This window comes from Poromitra crassiceps, assembly GCF_964638095.1.
Source record: "Poromitra crassiceps genome assembly, chromosome: 15".
NCBI classification, from domain to species: domain Eukaryota; kingdom Metazoa; phylum Chordata; class Actinopteri; order Beryciformes; family Melamphaidae; genus Poromitra; species Poromitra crassiceps.
In genome coordinates, this window is record NC_139634.1 from 33,850,121 (window position 1) to 33,873,721 (window position 23,601).

At 43.0% G+C, this 23,601-nt stretch overlaps 2 protein-coding genes across 2 annotated transcripts in view; one reads left to right on the forward strand and one right to left on the reverse strand.

Moving 5' to 3' along the window:
• On the forward strand, positions 1 to 18,228 carry etfdh (electron transfer flavoprotein dehydrogenase). The gene is made up of 13 exons (XM_083652270.1): positions 1 to 162; positions 964 to 1,122; positions 3,344 to 3,573; positions 4,562 to 4,643; positions 7,594 to 7,712; positions 8,732 to 8,809; positions 10,134 to 10,280; positions 11,339 to 11,479; positions 11,701 to 11,844; positions 13,218 to 13,386; positions 13,752 to 13,934; positions 14,324 to 14,545; positions 16,914 to 18,228. The coding sequence occupies exons 1-13, from the start codon at positions 132 to 134 to the stop codon at positions 17,075 to 17,077; spliced, it is 1,869 nt and encodes a 622-aa protein (XP_083508396.1). The 5' UTR covers positions 1 to 131; the 3' UTR covers positions 17,078 to 18,228.
• Positions 18,007 to 23,601, reverse strand: part of ppid (peptidylprolyl isomerase D) — a 10,606-nt gene continuing 5,011 nt past the window's right edge. The window contains exons 6-10 of the mRNA XM_083652271.1: positions 23,448 to 23,554; positions 21,735 to 21,879; positions 21,442 to 21,528; positions 20,285 to 20,327; positions 18,007 to 18,733 (exon numbers count right to left, since the gene is read on the reverse strand). Coding sequence (XP_083508397.1) covers positions 18,645 to 18,733; positions 20,285 to 20,327; positions 21,442 to 21,528; positions 21,735 to 21,879; positions 23,448 to 23,554 — 471 coding nt within the window. The 3' untranslated portion in view covers positions 18,007 to 18,644. The remainder of the gene's footprint in view (positions 18,734 to 20,284; positions 20,328 to 21,441; positions 21,529 to 21,734; positions 21,880 to 23,447; positions 23,555 to 23,601) is intronic.

Below are 23,601 nucleotides of genomic sequence, written 5' to 3' on the forward strand. Positions count from 1 at the left end.
GCGACACACAAGTTACACAAGAAGCTCTACGGACAACTAAGTGAGGGTGCCATAACGTCAGTCGAAATAACAATCAAAATAAACCTGCTGTTCGCTAGTGAACTTGCACTAGCTGACAGACTCATAACGTTATGTTTCCAGCTGGCAGATATTCAGTACAAGGTAAGTTAGCAAAGCTAACGTTAGCTAACAATTAACCAGATTGTTTCGCTGGCACCAGACCAGCTGTTCATTTTAGTGAGTGTTACCAATTGTTACTAACGTTACGCGATTTACATGCTAACTAAAGCCTGTTGTCAAGGGCCAAGTGCAGAATAATTTTCTGCATTTTAACATCAGTTTGGTGGCTTTCTACAAGCGCTAACCTTAGCTGACGTTAGCATTAGCAAACAGCTGACCATTCCCATTTGCCTTAGCATCAAGCTAAAATGTGGGTTAAAGTTGAAGCCAGATATAGGTCACCTGAATGGTGTCCTCGTCCCGTTCTATATCCAATTTACACTGGTTCGAATACATTTTAAGTGCCTATTAACTTGCCATTGTTATGACAGTTTCTTTGGAATGTTTTGCTGTTGAAGAAGTTGTTTTATTTAACCTAACGTGATAGCATTGGACATAATAGCTGCTGCCAGCCATGTTTAGCTCTGCTAGCTATTGTAGCTATATGCTGCTACCCCTGCAATCTATACTACCTTGTGACAGCTGTTTAACATTATTCATAATCATAACAATTTTTTCCCACATCTGTTTTTGACATGACATCTTTCCATAAGCCCTCTTGATATTTATCTCGCCTGCTCAAATGTGTAAATCTTATTTATGTGGTTATGTCGCTGTATGATTTCTGATTCATCACTGTACTTGAGCACTAAGCAAACAAAGCCAACTAAACCACAGTACAGTACAGTACAGTACAGTCACCTGTTTGAACTGGTCCTGACTGAGAGGTGTTCTCTCTTGCAGCCCACAGGTGTATCAGGCTATTGAAAACAGTCCAGGCAGACCATGCTGGCCCTCAGCTGTACACATCTGTACACAGACGGACTTGTTCTTCCGTCTCAACACCCCAAATTACAACACACTACACCATCCACCCTCGGGATAAAGATCCACGATGGGAAGGTAAGACTTCTGTGGTTCTTCTGAAGAAGTGTGGTTTCACAGGGGGAAGATGGGCACTGTAACCCCATCCGGGGCAGATCAACGTTGACTGTTGTGTTGATGTTAGCTTAGCTTCTAGCTATTAGCTAAATAATTATATTTACAACCATAATGAACCGTGATCTGACAGAAAAAGTGTCATTTAGAGAGTGTGTGCAGCATGCCCCGCACTCGCCGCAGGCTCTCGTTATAGCCTGTTTGAGGAGACTACTCGGAGCTAAAATCTTCCGTGGGCAATGGGCATCCGAATGAAGCCAAACTATTTCGGTGAGTAAAACATAATATTTTAAGCTGGAAATGAGGACCGTGGTGTAAAAAAACGAAATTCTCCTTTAAGGACATAACAGCAACTACAAGGCAGATAAGTGCATACTGTTGTTGGTTGTTTAGATTTTGTTCATTTGTTTACTTGGGTGTGGATGGAAATCTGAGTGTGCCCCTGATAGCTTCTATTTCCTGTTTATTTCCATTTTTGTCTACTCCATAACCATATGCGTATATTCCGTCATTGCTTCTAGTGTACATACTGGCATACTGACAGGGCTACTACGCCAAAAGGAAAACTTGGTAATTGTTTCTATTGTGATAATTGTGTATTGCTTCTTCTTTTTCAAGTCAAAGTTTGAGTTCATTTGGAACATACTGAATCCTTGTTCCAGAAGCACTGTTGTGTAGCCGACACACTGTGCTCGAACATGCCTGTAGGCAGTGTAGGAAATCAATACAAATATTTTAGGGGGGAACTTTTGCCCCACTGTCTGAAGAATGGGAGCATTTACAAAATTTGGGGGTCACTTAAAAAAAGTAATTTGTGTATAAAGTTACAGGGCTGCCACTGGTCTAATAAAATAATCAAGGACTTGAAAGTGGTTGGATTTACAAAGAGGTCCTTAAAAGTGCTTGGATTTAGCCTACCGGAATCTCTGAGTTTGAGCCTCTCTGCGTAAATCTGAGATTTCTTGGGCATTTTTTCCCTTGCCCCTGGCTAATTTCCTATGCCGCCTCCAGGGGGGCAAGATTTCACAAGAACTATGCTCTTTTACAGTGGCCAGCCATCTAGAACAGAGTCTGTCTGTCTGTCTGTCTGTCTGTCTGTCTGTCTGTCTGTCTGTCTGTCTGTCTCTCTGTCTCTCTGTCTCTCTGTCTGTCTGTCTGTCTGTCTGTATGTCTGTCTGTCTCTCTGTCTCTCTGTCTGTCTGTCTGTCTGTCTGTCTGTCTGTCTGTCTGTCTGTCTAGCTCGTGCTGCATGAAGTCGTGTGCCCGATGCACCACACAGGGCATCAAACAGCACGGAAGTCAAAGGAGGCACACCCATCTCAGCCCACCAGAAATGTTAATATCTGCACAAATAAGCATGCATGCTTGCTATTTAAGTTGAATGTAGAGGCAAAGGCCGATGTAATTGGCTTGTCATAACTCGCATTTCAGAAATATCGCTATTTGCGAAGTCCCGGCCGCAGCTCATGGCTCGTTTCCCAGCCGGCGGTCGGCTCCACCGGCGGAGCTGGGCGCAGTGAGCCAGCCAGGCACTGTAACCTGGATTTATATTGTGTTTGTGTTATTGAAACGTGCCCGGTAAGTACGTCACGATACGGAAGTTAGATACCCTCCCACTGCTGGTTCAGCTGGACTTTAAATGCCATCCCCAGTTATTATTCTGCTGAGAATAGAACCCATCCTAGCAATGTTGGTACCAGGTTTTTCTCATTGAGCAACAGAGGCCTGCATTTCTCCTACTTAAGCAGAGCACAATGAAATTAGGATGTGGTTAGGGGTGCACCGATCGATCGGCAAGCAATCTGTATCGGCCGATTTTGACCTCAAATATGCGATCGGCTGATTGCAGATATTTTTTTTACATTATTATTATTATTATTATTATTATTATTATTTTTATTTATTTATTTATTTATAAAAAAAAGCCCTATCACTAATCAGGCTTTCCAACGATATAAAATACAATGCCAATTGGTATTATTAAAGGGGAGAAATAATCGACCTAAAATAACGTTTCCAAACTTTCTTTGAGGAGTTTATATATCGGTGATCGGTGATCGGTCGATGATCGGTTGGGCAGATATTTCCCATAGGCGATCGGCAATCGGTGATCGGTGCACCCCTAGATGTGGTATTCCCAGTTTTTAATGTGTGGAATAATGGTTTCTTTTTGCTCGCTTCTCAGGCGTAGAGATGGAGAGGTTTGCCGATGAGGCTGATGTGGTGATAGTAGGCGGCGGCCCTGCCGGCCTGTCGGCAGCCATCCGTCTCAAGCAACTCGCCAACGAGCAGGAGAAGGAGCTGCGGGTCTGCCTGGTGGAGAAGGCTTCTCAGATCGGAGCGCACACGCTCTCAGGGGCCTGTCTGGAGCCCACAGCCCTGAACGAGCTCTTCCCTGATTGGAAGGAACGAGGGGTGAGTGTCACTCTCTCTCCGTCAGCAGGGTGGGGAAGTAACGTTCTGATCCACTGCCCTGTTTGTCAGGTAGACTCCTCCATTCTAACAGCCACTCATAGTCTTTACCAGCCCCTTTTTAAAATCAGATAAAGGGTTAATATGGTCTGGCTAGAAGAGCAGCCAGTCCTGTATCTTGCCTTGCTTTCTCGTGTCGCCACTTTTCTTATTTTTTGACCGTTCCGCCTCCTCCTTCGCATGCTTCAGTCCACCACCTCTCATTGTCTGTGCCCGCTGTCTCTAACTCCAACAGTGAGTCACCACATTCCACCTCCACTTTGACCGTTATCTAACCTCATCAGGGTAGACAAGCTAAACTAATGTAGTGGACGATGAGGCTGCCCTATATTTAGTCTTTTCTTTGGCGACAAGATTTTATATCAAGACAATTTGTTTTGAAAGTACATTGCTAAGTACGGTGCCCAGGAGTGGTCATGGGAAGAAAAGAAAGGCATGGTGGTGTGTGTGTGTGTGTGTGTGGGGGGGGGGGGGGTCTGTTAGTGGCTGTGAATTTCCCACCCTGTCACTGAGTCAATCAACCAATCAACCAATAGTAGACCAAATTCAATTAGTCATCTGCGATGAGTGCCATGATGCTACTGTATACAGTATCTCCTCTAGCACATCTTTTGAACCGACCCGGCATTCGGCTCGCCATCAGCAGCTCACCAGCAGAAGCCGAACCAGTCGAGGTGGTTTCCTTGCCACACTGCTTTTGTTGTTGGGAGGTGCCAATGGCTGAATCTCTGGCACAATGGAAGGGTGTTTGTGCATGTGTTGTGTTGTGTTTGTGTTGAGTGTCTCATGGATGGCTTCCTAGGCAATAGGCATACACCCCAGCAACACATGCGTGTCCGTGTCGTGTGTGAATGTTAATTGCAAGTACAGGCAAAACCTTATGAAGTCTCCCCGCAGCCGAATGACAATACCCACTGTGCTTTTACCTCAGGCACCTCTGAACACGGCAGTAACCGAAGATGTGTTCAGCATTTTAACCGAGAAATACAGAATTCCCATCCCCATGTTGCCAGGTAAGAGCTTGGTTTATCTTGGTGATCTTGGTGATATCGATGTTTCTTAAGCCATTTCTAAACATGCAGTGAACTCCTGAAGATATCCACACATCGCTCGGATGGCCTGTATGCGTGAGACTAGGGATGTCGAAAATCATAATTTTTCTTGACCGTCAACCGACACTCATTAGCCGACAACTGTCGGTTAACTGAGAAGATTAAAATGCGCTATTTGACTGTCTGTGCCCCATTAAACAATTACCACAACAAATGCTTGATTTTTTTCATTAGAAAGCGTTTATTTTTTACATCTACAAGCAGAAAAAAACAAGTTGAAGCCTCCAGCCATCTAAACAAAAACATTCCTCCGATAGGCTATACTTTAGAGCTGCACGCATTGCATATTATAGGCACGTCAATTGACACGCAGCTGCCCGGTGAAGTAGTGTTTGAGCGGACGACAGCCCAGGCTGCAGGGCGCACTGACAAAGTGCGCAGCATCACTACTACAGTATCTTCTCCTTTTAGCAATATTCTCACTAATCCCACAGTGGTTTACCTGCTTTTGGTCTCACCCCTTATTCCTCTCTCTTCACACACGCGACGAGGGCTCCACATTATGAAGACGAGTCGCACGCAGCTGTCTGTAGCCGCTTTCACACCGGCCTTGAAAGTGTCAATGAATACAGTCTACAAACAATCCGTCTCTGTCCCGTTCTGAAACAATTTCTCCGAACTGCGATGTGTTGGACAGTAAAGACTAATGTTAATTGTTACTTTTCAATCGTCAATTAGACCGCTTCATGTCTGCATCTTTAGGACAGTAATGTGCACATTTTATATTCCATCATGTTTGACTCCAGACTAGGGGTGGGACAAAATATCGATACCCACGTTATCGCGATATTTCCACCCGCGATACGTTATCGATACACTGGCGCCAAGTATCGATATGTTTATTAATTTTTTTTTTTTTTTTTTTTTTTTAATAAACAGGCTAAAATATTATGCTGTGTGTGGTAGTTGAAACATAGTTTCAAGTTGACTTTATTTATGTTTGTAGTTGAAACAAAAACATAACTACTGTAGGCTACATGAATGGAAATGTTTGATCATTAATATCTACTTTTAGAAATTATATAGGTAGGTAGGTAGGTTATATAGGTTTTCTTGTTTTAATAGTAATAATAAAAAGACTTAATGTGTAACTTTTCCTCCGTGGTATCGAAAATGGTATGAGTGAGTGAGTGAACTCAGAGAGTTCATGTCAATTCTGCTAATAAATGCATAATACATGATTTTTTGCCTTCAGAGGTATTTTTTTCACTTGTTACACAGGTATCGTGATGTATCGTCTTCCAATATATCGCAGTATCGCAGTATCGTGATATATCGTTATCGAGGGCCAAGTATCGTGACGATATCGTATCGTGAGCTACTCAGCGATTCCCACCCCTACTCCAGACACGGACGTGCGCGCTGAACGCTGTGAGATTAGCAAGGTGTCGGGTTTCAGGCCATGCGCTTCTCTCTCTCTCTCTCTCTCTCTCTCTCTCTCTCTCTCTCTCTCTCTCTCTCTGCATGTGTTTAGGAGACGTGATTTTTTTTTTTAACCGTTTAACTGATAGTATTAATCAGTTAATGTTCTAACGGTCGATTATCGGTTAAACGGTTATCGGTCGACATCCCTACGTGAGACAGATTATTAGTATATAAATAGTCGATGTGAACGAACGGACAGTTTTTCCAGATGAAGGCTCCACGTGTTGCTTGATTGAAAAAACGCTCGCCTTGGCTCTATTTCTGTTAAGCTTCACGCACCACACCACCTTCAAAATAGGAAATTCTTGGACGCGAGGGTTTCATCCACCTTCGGGGAACGCCGGACCCGTTTCCACGGGCATAGTCCAGAGTTCATGTCTGGAAATGGCTTTCGTGTGTGAGCTCCTCTTTAGACCTGACCAGTTGTTTACCCAGATGGTATTCTATTGCAGTTTATACTCAAACCAAATATTGTCCTTGGGGACACTGCGAAATCTGCATAGTGTTTGTGACCATTATTGGTTTAATTACTGGGGGGGGGGGGGTGCATGCTCAGACCAAAGTAGAAGAGAATATAAACTGACAATTAATTAATGGATGCAGCTAGCTGTGTTCTCTGTATTGTTGTGTTGCATCATTTAACAAGCTGACTCAGCCTCCATCAGCACAACTACACAAATTCTAAAAAAAGTTCAATGGGTTCATTTTCTGCGGGTTCATCTGGAAACATGGCCTACTAATGCATCACCTTGCAACAACAAGCTTTGATGTGTCCTTTTTCTGCTATTGTGCTGCCAGAGTGTGTGTGAGCAAAGCCCCAGTCTCAAATGTAATTGTGTTGTGTGTTTTTGAAAAGATAAAATGTCCGCATTTTCATCCAAGTTCTTTTCAATCTTTTTCAGATATACATGTATATATATATATATATTTTTTTTGCCCATTTTCTCCCCAATTGTACTTGGCTAATTTGACCTCCTGCTGCCCCGGTCACTGCTCTACCCTCTGCCGATCTGGGGAGAGCCGAAACTAGCACCACGCTTTCCCCGACACATGCGCAGTATCCATCCGCTTCTTTTCACCTGACAGCGGGAGCTTCACCGGCAGGAGGTAGCACGTGGGAGGATCACGCTATTCCCACCAGTTCCCTTCACTCCGAACAGGCCCCCCGACCGACCAGAGGAGCAGCGACCAGGACAAATACCCTCAATCCGGCTTCCCTCCCGCAGACACCAGCCAATCGTGCCTGTATAGACGCCCGACCAAGCCGGAGGTAACACGAGGATGCAAACCTGCGAACCCTCGCGTTGGTAGGCAGGGAATCTACCGCTACACTACCCGGACGCCCAACATTTCCATGCAAGTGAAGTGGTGTACACACAGTGGGGTAGATGCCTGCACTGATCTGATTGTGACTTTTTTCCTGTAGGTTTGCCCATGAACAACCATGGGAACTACATCGTGAGGCTGGGGAACTTTGTACGCTGGCTGGGGGAGCAGGCAGAGGAGCTGGGAGTGGAGCTGTATCCTGGCTACGCTGCAGCAGAGGTCAGCTCTCTTTGCGATCCTCCTTTACTGTTCTTTTTGACAGCTCAAATATCTTTAAACTGTGATATATTTTTATACTTACTGTATATACTTATATTTATATATATATATATTTCTTTTCATAAGTTTTTTTTTCTGGTTTCTCGTAATGGTCAAAAATGTGAACTTGAATGTGATATAAATTATATCAGACCCCACTGGTCCAATTTTGACAAAACATGCATGATACATTTTGGCACTCGGTTCTGCTGTTTAAGAAATTATACTGATGGTGGCGCTATAATTAAAGGTCAAAATTCTTTAACTGGTCTGATTTTGATGAAGTTTGGATGGGATGGTGCATCTTGTTACTGATTGGCCCAACGGGTGCTCACACCTTTTGTGGAGGAAGATATGTTCATTTGTTTTTAAATTTTAAATACTTTTTATTTCCTGTAAAGCAGTAAAAGAAAAATAACCAACCAAAAGAAAAAGAAGAAGAAAAAACGTGTCTTTCCCAGCTCTTATTTCCTGTAACTCCGACACTTTCTCCATTATATCTGAACATTCAAGGAATCCAGCCGTTTTTGTTTTTTCCCTGGGCGTTTTCTGACTTAGAACTTTGCTCTCCTTACATTACAGTAGGACTGTCGATTGTAATCTAGGAGTTTAAGCTTGTTTGATTTCTGCGTTCAGTATTAGTCACCCTGGGTAAACAGAGCGCTAAATGGCAAAATATAAACTGTTATTCAGGAATTAAAGCGGCAAAAACAAGATCAGCATTCACATGCCAGTTGTCGGTCTGTGTGGAGAATCGCTGCACATTGTGTCTCCTAGACTCTTAAGAGATATTACTGATTCACCCCCTTCATGCTGGACAATAATTAAAACTACATTCACAGTTGCTGTTATGCATTAATGGCTCATTATTATTTCAAACTTGAGACTCACTTGAGTTAGCATCACAGCTCCCAGTGAGTCACCAGTTTAATTAAACTTCAAGTGTTTACCCTCCATGTGTGTTTGTTTCTTCTATCAAGGTTCTGTTTCATGAAGATGGAAGTGTCAAAGGCATCGCCACCAATGATGTAGGCATCGCCAAGGATGGTTCACCCAAGGTATTCTCCGAAATCCAGTCAATAACACTGAGCCAGTAAAGTCCCTTTTTTCCCACAGCGCTGGGCTGGCAGCAGGGGGCAGACGATGCCAAAGTCAGGACATGCACTCACTCATAGATGTTTAGTGAAGGAGGCGGGGCTATGGAAGAGCGGCCGTAGCTAGGGATAGGAAGGTTGTAGAGAGTGGGGATTTGAGGGGTGGGTAGGGTGATATGGGTGGTGGTAGGGATGAAACGATAACCGGCTTTAAAGGCCGGCTTTACCGTGGGGAATATGAATATATATTAATTCTTAAAAAATCTTAAATTTCGAATCCGTTGAAATTTTTGAAATTGCTTGTTCACAGCCAGAGAAAAAAATAAATGAAAAAAATAAATGAAAAAAAAAAAAAAATTGGGCCAGGTGACGCGTTTCGCGTCGAAACGCGTCACCTGGCCCATTTTTTTTTTTTTTTTTTTTTTTTTTTTTTCATTTTTTTTTTCTCTGGCTGTGAACAAGCAATTTCAAAAATTTCAACGGATTCGAAATTTAAGATTTTTTAAGAATTAATATATATTCATATTCCCCACGGTAAAGCCGGCCTTTAATGATAACCATGATAAAATTCCTTGCGATGACTGATACGCTTTGAAAAACATGGTAAATACTGTCCATCATCAACCAACATTGGCAACCGTCTCCCAGATGCAGACTTTTTGGGGCTGAGTTTGCAATATAAAGCTTGGTGAAATGATTTCTGTGAAGTGTATTGGTACTTTTTGAGCATTTTCAGCACATTTTAACAAACTGTGATAATACTGATAACGGTGATCATTTCCGTCACTATAATCGTGATATGAAATGTTCATATCGTCTCATCTCTAGGTGGTGGGATGAGAAGCATGGGCAGGTAGGGGGCGGGGCTAGGGAATAGGGGCCGTTGCTAAGGATAGGAAAGTCGTAGCACGTCGGGATTTGAGGGCTGGGTAGAGTGGCTATGGGATAGGACCATGTGTTCCATATTAAAAACAATTAGCCGTACCCCCAAAACATTTCCTACGGTGCCTTAAGGCTTAATGGCCACACCACTGCGCCGTGGGCTTCAAGGTATTTTGCGCTTGTTAATGAAAATGAGAAATATTCATTTTATATAGTGGGTGTGGGTGTTGGATCCCCCAAAGGCATTGAATGGATCTAAAGAGGGAACACAACTTGACAGAATGAGCAGATGGTGCCACTTCTGAGAGCATCGTGACATTTCATCACAAATGCCACTTGAACACCATGATGAGACTGTGTAATAATTCAGCTGTTTCTCCCCATCTCTGTGCTTCCCTTGTTTCAGGAGGTCTTTGAGAGGGGGATGGAGCTCCATGCTAAGGTCACGCTGTTTGGAGAGGGCTGTCATGGCCACTTGGCCAAGCAGCTCTATAGGCAGTTCAACCTGCGGGAGAACTGCCAACCCCAGACCTACGCCATCGGGCTAAAGGAGGTAGCTCACTCTGCCTGCGCTCATCCAGCTAATTGGAGAGAGGATAGGTCACTCTGTCCATATATGTGGCTTGAATTTGCTAATGTAGTTTGACTCATTGGCAGCCAATTAGAATTAAATAGAATAAGGCATTGGTTCCCAAACTGTGGTCCGCGGGGCTCCGCCTGGTGGTCCGCCAGAGAATTGAATTTTTTATGTATTAATTTTTTTTACAGACAACAGTTTTTACATACACATTAACCCTGAGCAGTATATCGCGATATTTGGGAAACATCACAATTTAAACATTTACTTTCAGAGGCTGCAGCAGGCTCAGTTTTAACCAGCTAGTAGCCTTATATTGTTATTTAGCCGTTCTGCTGCTATTGCATGGTTAAATCAGCACATTTTATTTTATGGGGGGGGTGGGGGGGGGGGGGGGTATACGCAGTGGAAGTGGTCCCTGGGAAATTTGGTTTGGTACGTAGTGGTACTTGGTCGGAAAAGTTTGGGAACCCCTGGAATAAGGCATCCGAATAATGGTTGGTTACTTGTAGAAGATACAAACAAGCCATACATGTATGCAGAATTTTAATAAAATAGCTTTTTGCTGATGGGGATGTATTAATTTTAATTTCAGCACCTTGATGCCGTGACTGCTTTTTGGTCAGTTAGTTGAAATGCAAATGAGTGGACTGAATAATTAAGCAATGTCACACAAGAGGGAGTGCTGCTGTACAACTGTATATCCGCACGGCTGTGATTCGGTCGTGAAGATAATAGGTTAGCAGCACAGACAATTTTAGCTTTACTTTCATCCCAATCTTCCGCCTTGGCCGACCATTCATGATTAAGGTCAAATGTATCCATATCCATATCGCTGTTGCTACATTAGAACACCTGTACACACTGTACACAGTGAAGCATCCCGTGCTGTTATACTGTATATCAGCACTCATAGAATCAAATTCCTTCTGTCCAATCAAATTGCTCGGCCGGAACTAACTGTTGTATAGCTGTAGTTACTGTACTGTATATGCTGCTTGTTGCAAAAAGTCTGTCAATGTTCATTTTCTTAGATTTGGACAATTGATGAGAAGAAGTGGAGGCCAGGCAGAATAGAACATTCTGTGGGCTGGCCTCTGAACAGGAACACGTATGGCGGCTCCTTCCTGTATCACCTGAATGAAGGGGAGCCTCTGGTGGCCTTGGGCTTTGTGGTGAGTGTGAGCACTTTCTGCAGGCATTGTATAACCTCAGGAACGCTAACCCAGTCCTTGGACAATGCTGTATACTATGGATCTTGCAGATGGGAGGGGAAATCTCACTTTTTAAATTGCATGCCGTCATGTTTGTAACATCTCTGTAGCTTATTGTGAAGTCCACTGTCCTTGATGTTTGCAGTGACTATAACTAAACAAGCCGGTGTTTTGTCCCCCAGGTGGGCTTGGACTACAGCAACCCCTACCTGAGCCCCTTCAGAGAGTTCCAGCGCTGGAAACACCATCCCTTTGTAGCTCCCACTCTGGAGGGAGGCAGTAGGATCGCATATGGAGCCAGGGCTTTGAATGAGGGCGGAGTTCAGGTGTGTGCATCTTCATTATTGATGAGAATAGTTATAGCGCCTCACAAGGGTTGTGAAGCAAAAGGATGAAACATAAATCAGATGACGGAATAATCTTTTCATCTATTTATAGAGCACTTTAACTCATTGAGTGCCAGCCACTTTTGGAGAACGGACGCTCCCAGTGCCAGAGTTTCAGAGTGTTTTCAGTGATTTCTCGAGGCCCACAGAATATTGTGTGATATTACTATGTAAACACCGAACACGCACAAAGAATGATGAGACTCTCTTCTATCATCTGCAAAAAAAAGTTTATTGATACCATTTTCCGTTCTTTAGTTATGAGCCGGAGAAGATAGGTTGTTTTGAGCAAAAAGACACGTTTCAATTTAGAATCTGAGATATTCAGCCTTTTGTGAAAGGAAGCATTTCAAGCACATCATTGACTCTGAAGCTAATATTTTCTGATGTAATGACACCTCAAAAATAATTTCCTTCAATAAAAGAGTGAAAACAAAGGAATTTTGTTTGGCCAAATAATATTTTTTAGCTGCAACCAGCAGCGCTGGCCCCTGCGTGCGCAGACCCTACACCTTCTTGCTGGTCTTGATTTACTGCTGGTGGGCATCAGATAGCCTATTCTAGCTTGTTTGCCTGTCTCTGTGCATCGAGCCTGCTGCTGCCTGGGTCTGTGTTTACTGTCAATGGTTGTATGCTGTAGTGCCCTGCGTGCCCCACCCCCCTCCTCCTCCGTGGGAGTGTCTCTGGGGCTCTGCTGCGAGTGCGTTTGCTCTGCGTTTGCTCTGCACTGAAAAGTGCGCTGCATCCCCCCGCTTTTTCACAGCCTGTCGCCGGCTCCCAGCTGAGAATAATGTAACTTTTCAGAAAGACGCTGGTGTCGGCAACTAAATCATATGGAGGGGCTATCGCAGCGGACACGGAGGGGCTCAATTGTGGCAGCAGATGACTGCTGTTCACAGGCACAGCTAACGTTATGCTTCATGCATATCGATGCGATTTCCGTTTCCCCATTACTTCTTCTCTCTTTTTTCCTCGCCTTTCTCTAATCTGGAGAGCACTGTCGCCACCTAATGGGTCCCTAAAATAGCTTTTACACATTCAACAGCCACCATACTTTCACAGGAGATGGATCTGGCTTTGATGCACGTCCCACCGTCAAAAAACGCAATTGACGAACATACTCGTCCTTGGCACTCTACGTTACTAAACCAATTGACGAACATACTCGTCCTTGGCACTCAATGAGTTAAGCTCTATGAAAAAGCTTTCTGGAAATGAGACATGATCTAAAATTTAAATAAATACCACGTTCTTGTGAAAATGCTAATGAGAAAATACACATATGCTTTTGAACGTCTGCTCTTCCTCTCCAGTCTCTCCCAGAGCTGACTTTCCCTGGAGGGCTGCTGATTGGCTGCAGCCCCGGATTCATGAACGTACCAAAGATCAAAGGCACACACACCGCTATGAAGAGCGGTATGCTGGCCGCCGAGGCCATCTTCCCCAAAATCACAGCTGAGAGCCTGGAGTCTGAGACCGCAGGTAACCAAGAGAACCACCACTAGCTTCATTGCATTTCACTGATCTGTTAAGGCCCACTCAGTACATTTCATGAACCATATTGGACTATTAGCGCTAATGTTATTGTAGCATAATGATGCCAACAGTAACAATTTATTAGTTAATTGCAGATTTTCATTTGTATTAAAATAATTTTAACAAATTATGAGAAACATTTAATTCTCTGATTTCCTTTACCCCCTTTTTAGCAAATTGCAAAAAGAAGGAAGTTTTGTACCCCAAATGAGGAGGAGGCTGAACAAGCAAATGAATAGTATAGAATAATAATAAATAGCAGAAAATAAATTACAAATCCTTTTCCTTTTGACCAAACATTAATTTTCCAGGACTTCATGTACCCGAGTATGCCGAGAACCTGAAGAACTCGTGGATCTGGAAAGAGCTGCACGCAGTGAGGAACATCAGGCCATCCTTCCACAATTACTTTGGCCTGTACGGTGGCATGGTCTACACTGGAGTCTTCTACTGGATCTTCAGAGGGAAGGAGCCGTGGACTCTCAAACACTGTGGTAAGGTTGGTTCCCGGCAAGAGTTTTCAGTGCTGCGGACGGGAACGGGTGGGATGGTGAATCCTATTTTAAAAGACAGCTGCCGAAAAGCACCACACAACTATCCTTCTGTTCAGCGCCACACAAGTGGATAGTGAGTAATAGTGAGTAGGCGGGTGACTCTCTCCCTTCAAAGGGCCTACTTTGAAACTGATGCAGTCCACTATTCCCATTCGCCTTCCCCCTGATGTAGGTTGTAAATTAAAAGGCAGGGAACAGAAAGAAACCTATTGTGCATGTTTAATATCCATTATTACACAAGACAGGAGGGGGAGGAGGCTTTTAGGTTGAGGTCAACTTGTCGCGGGAGAGCAAATTAACCTTTTCTTAACTGGCCGGCTTTGTCTCAGGCCGCGACTCTGACCAGCTGAAACCGGCTAAAGACTGCACGCCCATCGACTACCCCAAGCCCGACGGCAAGATCAGCTTCGACCTGCTGTCCTCGGTGGCCCTGAGCGGCACCAACCACGAGGGAGACCAGCCCGCCCACCTGACCCTGAAGGACGACAGCGTCCCGGTGGCCAGGAACTTGGCCATATACGACGGGCCCGAGCAGCGCTTCTGCCCCGCAGGTGACACCGCTAACACCCCCATCACACCTACAGCTTTCCCTTGGGTCTGAAGCCCAGTGAGGAAATGGTTACTTTGCTGTATTATGTATTTGGCCTGTTACGCCTCACACTGACCACTTACAAGTAGAGCCTGACCCATAATATTGGTTCACTGATATTGGCCGATAACCAATATATCGTATCGGCCGATATGTTGGTCGATATTGCTTATATATATATATATTTTATAGACAGCATGTTGTATATATTTGATCATTTTTCTTAACTCAAGTTATATATATATGTGTTCTATTTGTGTTTTCGTATTTCTAGTTATTTATAATTATTAAATTCCCAGTGAAGTTTACTGTTTCATTGCATTGATGTCAATTCGGACAATAAAGTTTATCGATAAGCTGGAAAATATCCTGCCTACAATACACATCTCTCAAGTCATATCAAGTAATATCTTTATCAAGTGTTTGATATTTGAGGGATCATTGCAAAAGAAATTGAGTAATAAATATAATGTGTATATATAATATAAGAATATCGGCCGATATATCGATATCGGATTTTTTTTTACTCAACAATATCGGTATCGGCCTCAAAAATTCAGCATCGGTCGGGCTCTACTTACAAGTGAGCCAGGGTTTTGGTAACCTGTTATCCTGTGAGGTTAGAGATTTCAGCAGCGGGCGGAGTCCCTACCAAACCACATCACATACCAAACCACATCACAGCGGTCTTTCCAGGCATCTTGGTGTGTTTATTTGGTGCCACCCAGAGTTGTCACCTCCCTAAACAAACAGAATTAACACGGCAGAGTTTGATTGAATCACATCAAACATGTTTGGTGTTGCAGTCCCTTTATCTCCTGAGATGATTGCAGGGCAAAGAGCTGTACTGAACTCAATTCTTAAGACTGGAAAGCAAAAGATGTGTACCGGTAGTTCAGTGTCCAAATGAGTTGCAATGACTTTAACCTTACAGATTCCTTATCGCTTAGCAAATATCTCCCATCATGTCAGATATTTCATATCTTCATCCTTTGTTTATACAAAGTCTTGAGACAAATACACGTACTGATTTCTAACTGAAAACTTGGATTAAAGGAGAATTTCGTTTTTTTTTTACCTGGAGCCCTCTTCTCACATTAATTATTATCTGACGACTCACCCAGTGTTCTCCGCAGCGTTTTTGTCCGTCTTAGGCGTTGTTTTGAGATCAATAGTGTCCAAGCCAGTCCTAGAATGGAGCTCCGTGGGGGCCAGTTGTGCCTCACTGACCCGACAGGCGAAAATGGGATGCCTGTAACCGCTGAAAAGAGTCCGGGGGAGAATAGCAGTCTGATCGTTCTTTAGGGATCCGTTTATGACGATATGCGTTGAAAACGGGAATAAAACTGTCTATTTACATGGATGAAAAGCACGCTGCCACGTGGCCCCCACGGAGCTCCATTCTACGACTGGCTTGGACACTATTGATCTCAAAACAACGCCTAAGACGGACAAAAACGCTGTGGAGAACAGTGGGTGAGTCGTCAGATAATAATTAATGTGAGGAGAGGGCTCCAGGTAAAAAAAAACGAAATTCTCCTTTAATGCCACAACCTATTGTCACAGAATGTTCCATGTGATTCCCCAAAGAATGTGTTGATATCTTAAACAATAATTGGAGCCTAGAGCTAGCATTTATGAAGCCAGGCAGTGTTGCAGTCTGGGGGTATTGGCTAGGTTTTCAATCAACAGCCGCTGAACTCCATTCTCTCTCTGGGATAGTTAGGCTGCCTTTGAATTCTCTACAATGATTGAAATTGTATGAAGGATAGTAAATTGCTACACCTGGGGCAACTGAGATCTACTCTGTATGCCCTACAGAGGGCCAGCCACGACCAAGTGGGGAACCTGGATTAAGTAGGCCTCAAGCACAGCAAGCAACTGCAGCACAAACTATCCACGGGCAATGTAGCTTGGTAGCTGACATGAATGAATTTGTGATTGCTTTTAGCTGAAAAAAGCAATGCTGTGTGAGGACAGGCAGGCAGTTACGACAGCTCAAACTCATCAAGCCCTTTAAAGAAAAATACAAGCTACTATCATTAATCAGCACATCCTAATCAAAGCACATGTCAAATTATTTGCCCTAGTTATTGCTAGAACGGAACCTTCAAATAAACCTTCACAGAAATCAGACATTGCTTTGCACATCTTCTCAGACTATTTCTGGTGATTGTCACAGAAACCTGAAACCCTTACAAAGTTAATGGAAATGTTTGTTTAAATTGCTGTCACAAATCCCAACACACCCAGGTCTAAGGTGCCGTGTATGACTTGTTTCCTAACTTTACCCACCTCTGACCCCCCCCCCCCCCCCCCCCCCCCCCCAGGTGTTTACGAGTACGTTCCCTTGGAGACGGGAGAGGGGATGCGATTGCAGATCAATGCTCAGAACTGTGTCCACTGTAAGACCTGTGACATCAAGGATCCAAGTCAAAACATCAACTGGGTCGTGCCTGAAGGCAGTGGGGGACCGGCCTACAACGGCATGTGAACATCTGTGTGTGTGTGTGGGGGGGGGGGGGTGTATATCATATCATGAGGACCTACCTGTAGCAGTAAAGTGGCGGTAAAATATGATCCATTCAGGATCGGCTGCCAGCTAATGGCAAGTGTGCCTAAGTACTAAACCGAACATCACCATATAGCTGTAAGAAAAAAGGATCTGCAGAAGGTACGCTTTACAGAAATAAAGGTGTATGCATTTTCACATGGAAGCCTTGTAGTTTGAATATTGTACAATAGAGCTCAATAGTCACGTGACATTTCTTGCCCCGGAAGTGAGTTTCCCATTCATTTTCTCCATAGACATTTCGAAAAACCTTGTATAACTTGTTTTAAGGCTGGAACCAAGCCACACCGTGATCTACTGAATCGTGAGTGACCATCAAACATTTCAGTTGGAGCATAAATAAAGATGGACGGGGGAATCTAAAATTCATCCCCCCGATGTTTTTTTTTATTTTCGCTCCAACTGAAATGTTTTATGGTCACTCATGATTCAGTAGGTCATGGGTTGGCTTGGTTCCAGCGTTAAAACTAGTTTATAAGGATTTTTCAAAATGTCTATGGAGAAAATGAATGGGAAACTCACTTCCGGGGTAAAATATGTCACGTGACTGTTCAGCTCTATGGGGTTTTAACAGTTTAAAATGGTTCCAGGGATCATGAAACTTAGTAAACGGAAATAGCCACATAAAATTGAATTCAAATTACTTTTTTTTGCAGCACAGCTTCAATAATCAATATGGGCATTGTAAAGAAGAGCTTAAGACAAAATCAGCTTTTGTTTGTATGGTTTTGAAAATAAATGTTTGACCAACTGAAAGACTTAATATATATTGCTGTTACGAGTAGAGCAAGCAGTGTTACCATGGATGAATTTCCTTCAAAGCCCCCTGTAATGGAACACAAACTCAGGAGCGGTGCCTATGTTTGTTTATTTCATATACGTTTCAGTCAAGTTATTGCAGGTATTTTTTTTAAATAATTAACAGTTTTTGATCTGCAGGGTAACTGCTGTACATAATGTCATTATTAGCTCATAGAATCACTGTTAATGAATAAAGTACACTAGACTGTTTATTCTGATTACTTATATGATCTGTAAAAAAATAAATAAAAGATGGATTATGTGTTAACGTGTACTGCATCAAACAATATGAAACATACATGATACAACAAACAACGTTGCCTTTTCCAGCTGTTTAACCACTCAACAAATAAAAATACCGCAGGACAAATATATGGTGGAAAACCAGTTCAGAGTAACGCCATGATTATGACAGGAACACATTACTTAAACAAATCACATAGTGAAGACACTTGTCAGTATGCTGAGTTGCTGACAGGCCACAGCTTGCAAAAATGAATTATTCCCTTGTATTAATTTCTTCAGTGAGAAATGTTCCACTCAAAAAAAACAAAAGGACCTGCCACTCAAAACCTTTTCAACCTTGTTACACAACACACTCCCTATCTGACTGAAGTGGTAGTGCGGCTTCCCTTGGGAGACATGACTTCCGATATTCATCGACAATTCATCACGTCTGATGAAAGGTTTATGCAAACATTTTGGCATAGATTTTCTTCTCTTTCTCCTTCTCCTCCTTCACTTTCAGCTGGACTCTCTTCATCTCGTTGCCGATAGCTATAAAAAAAAAGAAGGCAAGACAATTTCAAGTGAATTGTCAGATGAGAAGCTTATGATACAAGTGAATCGATGTGCTGGACGACTTGCCAGCGGCAAAAGGTGAGATTTCTCACATTATGCTTTTTGATTTCCCTGTGTTCACAAGATTTATCTGCCTGACTGCCTCTGGACATTTTGTCAAATGAATCTTTATTCTTAGGGAAAGCTTGCAAAAGAACAGTGACACATTTAAAAAGCAGCGAAGAAGAGCGCTCAAAGTCCCACCCAGTGCACAGTTTGTGCACTAACCAGCTGAAAAACTCAACATCCCAGGAGGCAGACGTGATGACAAAACCTATATTAACTGGCAAACAGACTTACCACTAGGTAGGATAATAGGAGTGCATGTATAAAACCCACTGTTTCTTAAAGTCTTGTACATTCCACATTCAGTTTTTTGTAATAAAATACTAATCAACACCACCAGGGTGTTTTTAGGAACAGTTCCAAATGATTAAAAAACAATTGTCCATAGGCACCAATAGAATTGAAAAGACGTTCGGCTGACTGAAGCATGGCCAGCATGGTGAGTGGGACTTCTTTACTAAGCCTGTCTTCTGCTGATAGCCCTGAAACACACAATTGTGTTGCTAGAGAACAGTTTGAAACCTAGCTCATCTCCTGTCAGCTATTGTATTAGTATCACACTGCAACAGGAAGTAAGCTAGGGGCAATTTAGAATGTTTATGTTGTCAAGTTGAAACGTCTTCTATACATTTAAACGTTTCTCCTCATAGCTGAGAGCTGCGAGCAGTAAAAAGATTGTTAGGACCCACACACTATTAGCTGTCCTTGCAATCTCCAAGGGCATTTTGGTTCAAAGAACCTTTTTCTCAATGAATGGTGAAAAGGCAACTGAATGAATCCCTTTCGACCAAGCACCTAGAGTAGTCTGTGTATCTGATCTATACAAGGTGGACTTCATTTGCTCGGCTCCATCAGAGTTCACCAACCCATATGCGAGTGATTTTTGATGAGTGGTATTTATATAAGCTGTGAGAGCTTAGCTTTATATGAGCTGTGAGCTCTATATAAAGTACTTTGACAGTGATGTTTTGCCCCCATACTCTTATCATGTCAGATATGAAATTATAAAATGACTTTAGTTTAAAAGTTAATTCTTATTTGAGGGCATTTTCACCCATACTGGAAGAAGAGTTTAAGAACTAGAACCTGTTTTCTTCATGTTCCTCCTTAAGTCACTAACCTGTTGAGCCCTGATATCAAATTCCCATCTTTCAGCGCCCTTAATAGTTGGACAGATAATGGACAATACGGTCTAAGTCTACAACCCATAAATATCGCCAGGCTCTTAATGTTAATGTCAGATTGTCTTTGCAGCTTTAGAATGCATCTCTGAGGATTCAGCTGTGACTACACTTGGCTGTCAGTCACTACTGAGGTTGGAAACACTGGTTCAATAACTCGCTCAATAAAAGTTTTTCATGAATAACTGCCTATGCATTTTCCCATAGAGCTCAATAAGAAGGGCAAAGAAAACTTCCCCACCTTTGTCCTCTGGAGTTATTTCCTGGGCTTTCTTCAGATCAATCTGCAATACAGAGAAGGTCACAAAAACAATTGGTGAAATCAACCAGACCCAGACTGCTCAATATTGATCATCTCTTCTTCTAACTTGCAATTCCATAATCAATGCACCAGAATTGTAGCCTGGTAAAAAACCGTCCTGATAACGTGAGCTCACATTCTGTTTGGCTCTACGGATCAGTCTGAACTTCCAGCCGCCCACAGTGATTTGAGTGGACGGGAGTACCAGCTTTGACAGACAACTCCTTGAGATCATCAGCATCGCCAAAAAAATCTGCTGGTACATACTTTTGTTCTTGTTTAATTGTTGTTATTGGGTCTATTTCTGTAATAACTGCACTTATGGCTGTGTTTACTCTTAACGTTACTGTGCTCGTTGCTACGGGAGACGCCATTACTGTTTTGCCAGTGGCAGCCCTGATTGGCCGCTTACATTGTAATTTCAGGAAATCAAGCTCCGCACCATGGGGGACCGTGCCTTCTGTGCGACCGCACCACGCCTGTGGAACAGCCTTCCTGAACACCTCAGGGCAGCACAGACCCTGGACTCTTTCAGGACGGGCCTAAAAAACCTTTTTATTTAGGAAGGCCTTCTCATGTTAGCTTTTAACTATTGTCAAATGTACTATTTGCTTGTGATGTTTTTAACTCTGTAGCCCTCTGAGATTCTTTCTGAATGAAGAGTGCGCTACAAATAAAATGAATTATTATTATTATTATAAATCGCTGTGGGCAGCTGGAAGTCTCATCTCAACCACAAGGCCATTGAAATTAAGCGTTACATAAATCGGGAATTATTACTTCTATGTGCCATGGGCTTAACTATAACACGTTTATTGCTTTTACATCCTAAATATTGAATCGGACATCAAATTGATCAGGAGAGTGGTGAAGCTAGCATTTGCCTGGCCCGTTTCCTCAAAAACCCTGGCTGTCATATAACATAACCAGTTATAACTCTTTGGATGTGGACAAAGCTGTTCATAAGAGCAGAGCCCAATGTTTTGAGCTGTGTGTGAATACAGAACTGTGTTAAATCGAATCCATCTAGCCCCCAGGCTGATCATTTCATTTCTCGATAGCCACTTGAAAGACAGAGGTGCTTTTGTGGAGGTTACCATGGCTTTGTTGTAGTCCTTTAAGCCCTGCCAGGCCTGGGCCCTCCGGAAAAGTGCCTTAGTGTTGGCCTGGCTCAACTCTAAGGCCTGAAAGACACAAGCACACACACCATTAACATTATGTCATTTGGCAAATGCTTTTATTCAAAGTAGAGTTAAGCTGACATCGGTATGAAGATACAGTACATCTGGCCGATACTGACCAGTCATGTTGTCCGCTTTGTTTGTTTACTGTTACGCACAAACTGCAGGAGGAGGAAAGTGTAAGTGAGTGATGGTCTGGCCTTCCTCACCTCGTTGCAGCTGTCGAGGGCCTCTTGCCAGAGCTGCATCTTCAGCTTGCATGCTGCCGTGTTGAGCATGCAGCTGAGAGCGACAGGCTCCAGCTTCTGCTGGGTTTCCTCCTCCTCCAGCTGCTCTCCGCTCATCTCCAGGTACCTGCAGGAGGACAAATCAAGCACACTTGATAGGAATGGAATTGGATCATGATGACTTGTGATTGCTGTGATATATATTGCTGTCATCTGCTATTCAGGCGGGGTCAAATTGAAGTTGAAATTGCAGTGACTATTTTTAGGTGTTCTTAGTCCTGGAACTTGGAAGGACTCTGTTGTGCCAAAAGACCCAAGATCGCTCAGTCCATCATCATCTTATGCTACTTCAATCAAAATGTAGTTGACAGATATCTGTCATGTCATGTCAGGTCGGGATGCAAAGTCATGGGAAGTGAAAAAGGTGACAGATACCAGGGAGAACATAAAACCATTCAGAAATCCTCCAATTTTAGGATGAAAAAGGTGACTAGTTTGCATCCCTGGGTCATGTCATGTCATGTCTGATGTCTGCAAGCACCAAATAGATACAGTCAATGTCTCGTCATAGACGCTGGGGTAGCTGGCTGGGGCGTGGTGGTCAGGGTGGGGTAAATCCTCCCGTTCTCCCCGTTCAGCATAGTTAGCATTTAGCTGCTAGCCCAGCCCAAGCAGACAGGATCGGTGATTCAACCACCACAGTAAAGGCACATCTGAACAGACATCTATGTACCTGCTCTAGAATCCCCAATCCTGTAGTGTAGAGCCGCAGCACCGTCCTTTGGTGAGTCATTGAGATATGGGTTTTTTTACCGCACTCACGCGCCAGCCGTAGTAACATTTTGTGGGCGTTCCCACATAGACCGACTGTATCTATGCCGGTAAGTGCTTGGCAGATAAATAAATGAGGGTCACACTACTGCCGCACTGGCCGGTAACTTTTTGAAAAGGTGACATTTGAACTCCTTAGTTATATAGTTTTTTGGTCTTTGCCTATTCTGAAACTTTGTCCCTGATGTCCACCGTACAGTACCCTCTCTTCACCTGTGAGCCAATCAAATCACACTGCCTCTATACAAAATAGTATCATCTGAATTTATGCAAAATTGTCCTCCTGTTTCTCCACCGTCCAAATGGTTAACTAACTATCCTCCTAACTCGTTGGAACTTAACCTTGTCCCATATGACAAGTCACTTCATGATGCATTAAACTTGATGCACTGTATTCACCTTATGTAGCCCCGCCCACTTGACCGAGTTGTGTTGTGACTTCCTGTTCAAAACACACGTCTGTTTTACCTGCTCACTAGTACTGTACTGTCACAGGAAGTGTAAACACAATAGGAAGTAACTGGCTGACCCCTGTGTTGGAACATAAGGTGAATAGGTGAGTGAGAAAAATTGTATTTCTCATGTTCTTTATTGAACGTTTTACACAGTAACTGATTCTAGACGTACTAGCATTGAAAACAGATCGGTAACATTTCTATAAAAAAAAAGAAAAACAAGAAGAAAAGACAAATTATTATTATGGCTGGCAAAAAAGATTCTTGGCCCCCCCCCGACACTAGGTGTAATATTTATAAAATATCCGTAGGTCATGTAAGAGAATTTAATGTGTTAAAGAACATGTGTCTGATTCTCACTCATGCTCTATGAAATGTGTAAGTTAACCACATATATCCAGTACTTTACCTGAGGGCTTTGGAGTATTTATTGACTGCAGACAGCCAGTCCTGATTCTTAAAAAGGTTGTTCCCAATATTCTTGATATCCTCAGCAACGGACAGGATTTTGTCAATCTAAAACAGAAATTATAGTGCAACTGAAGACATCTACTCACAAAATC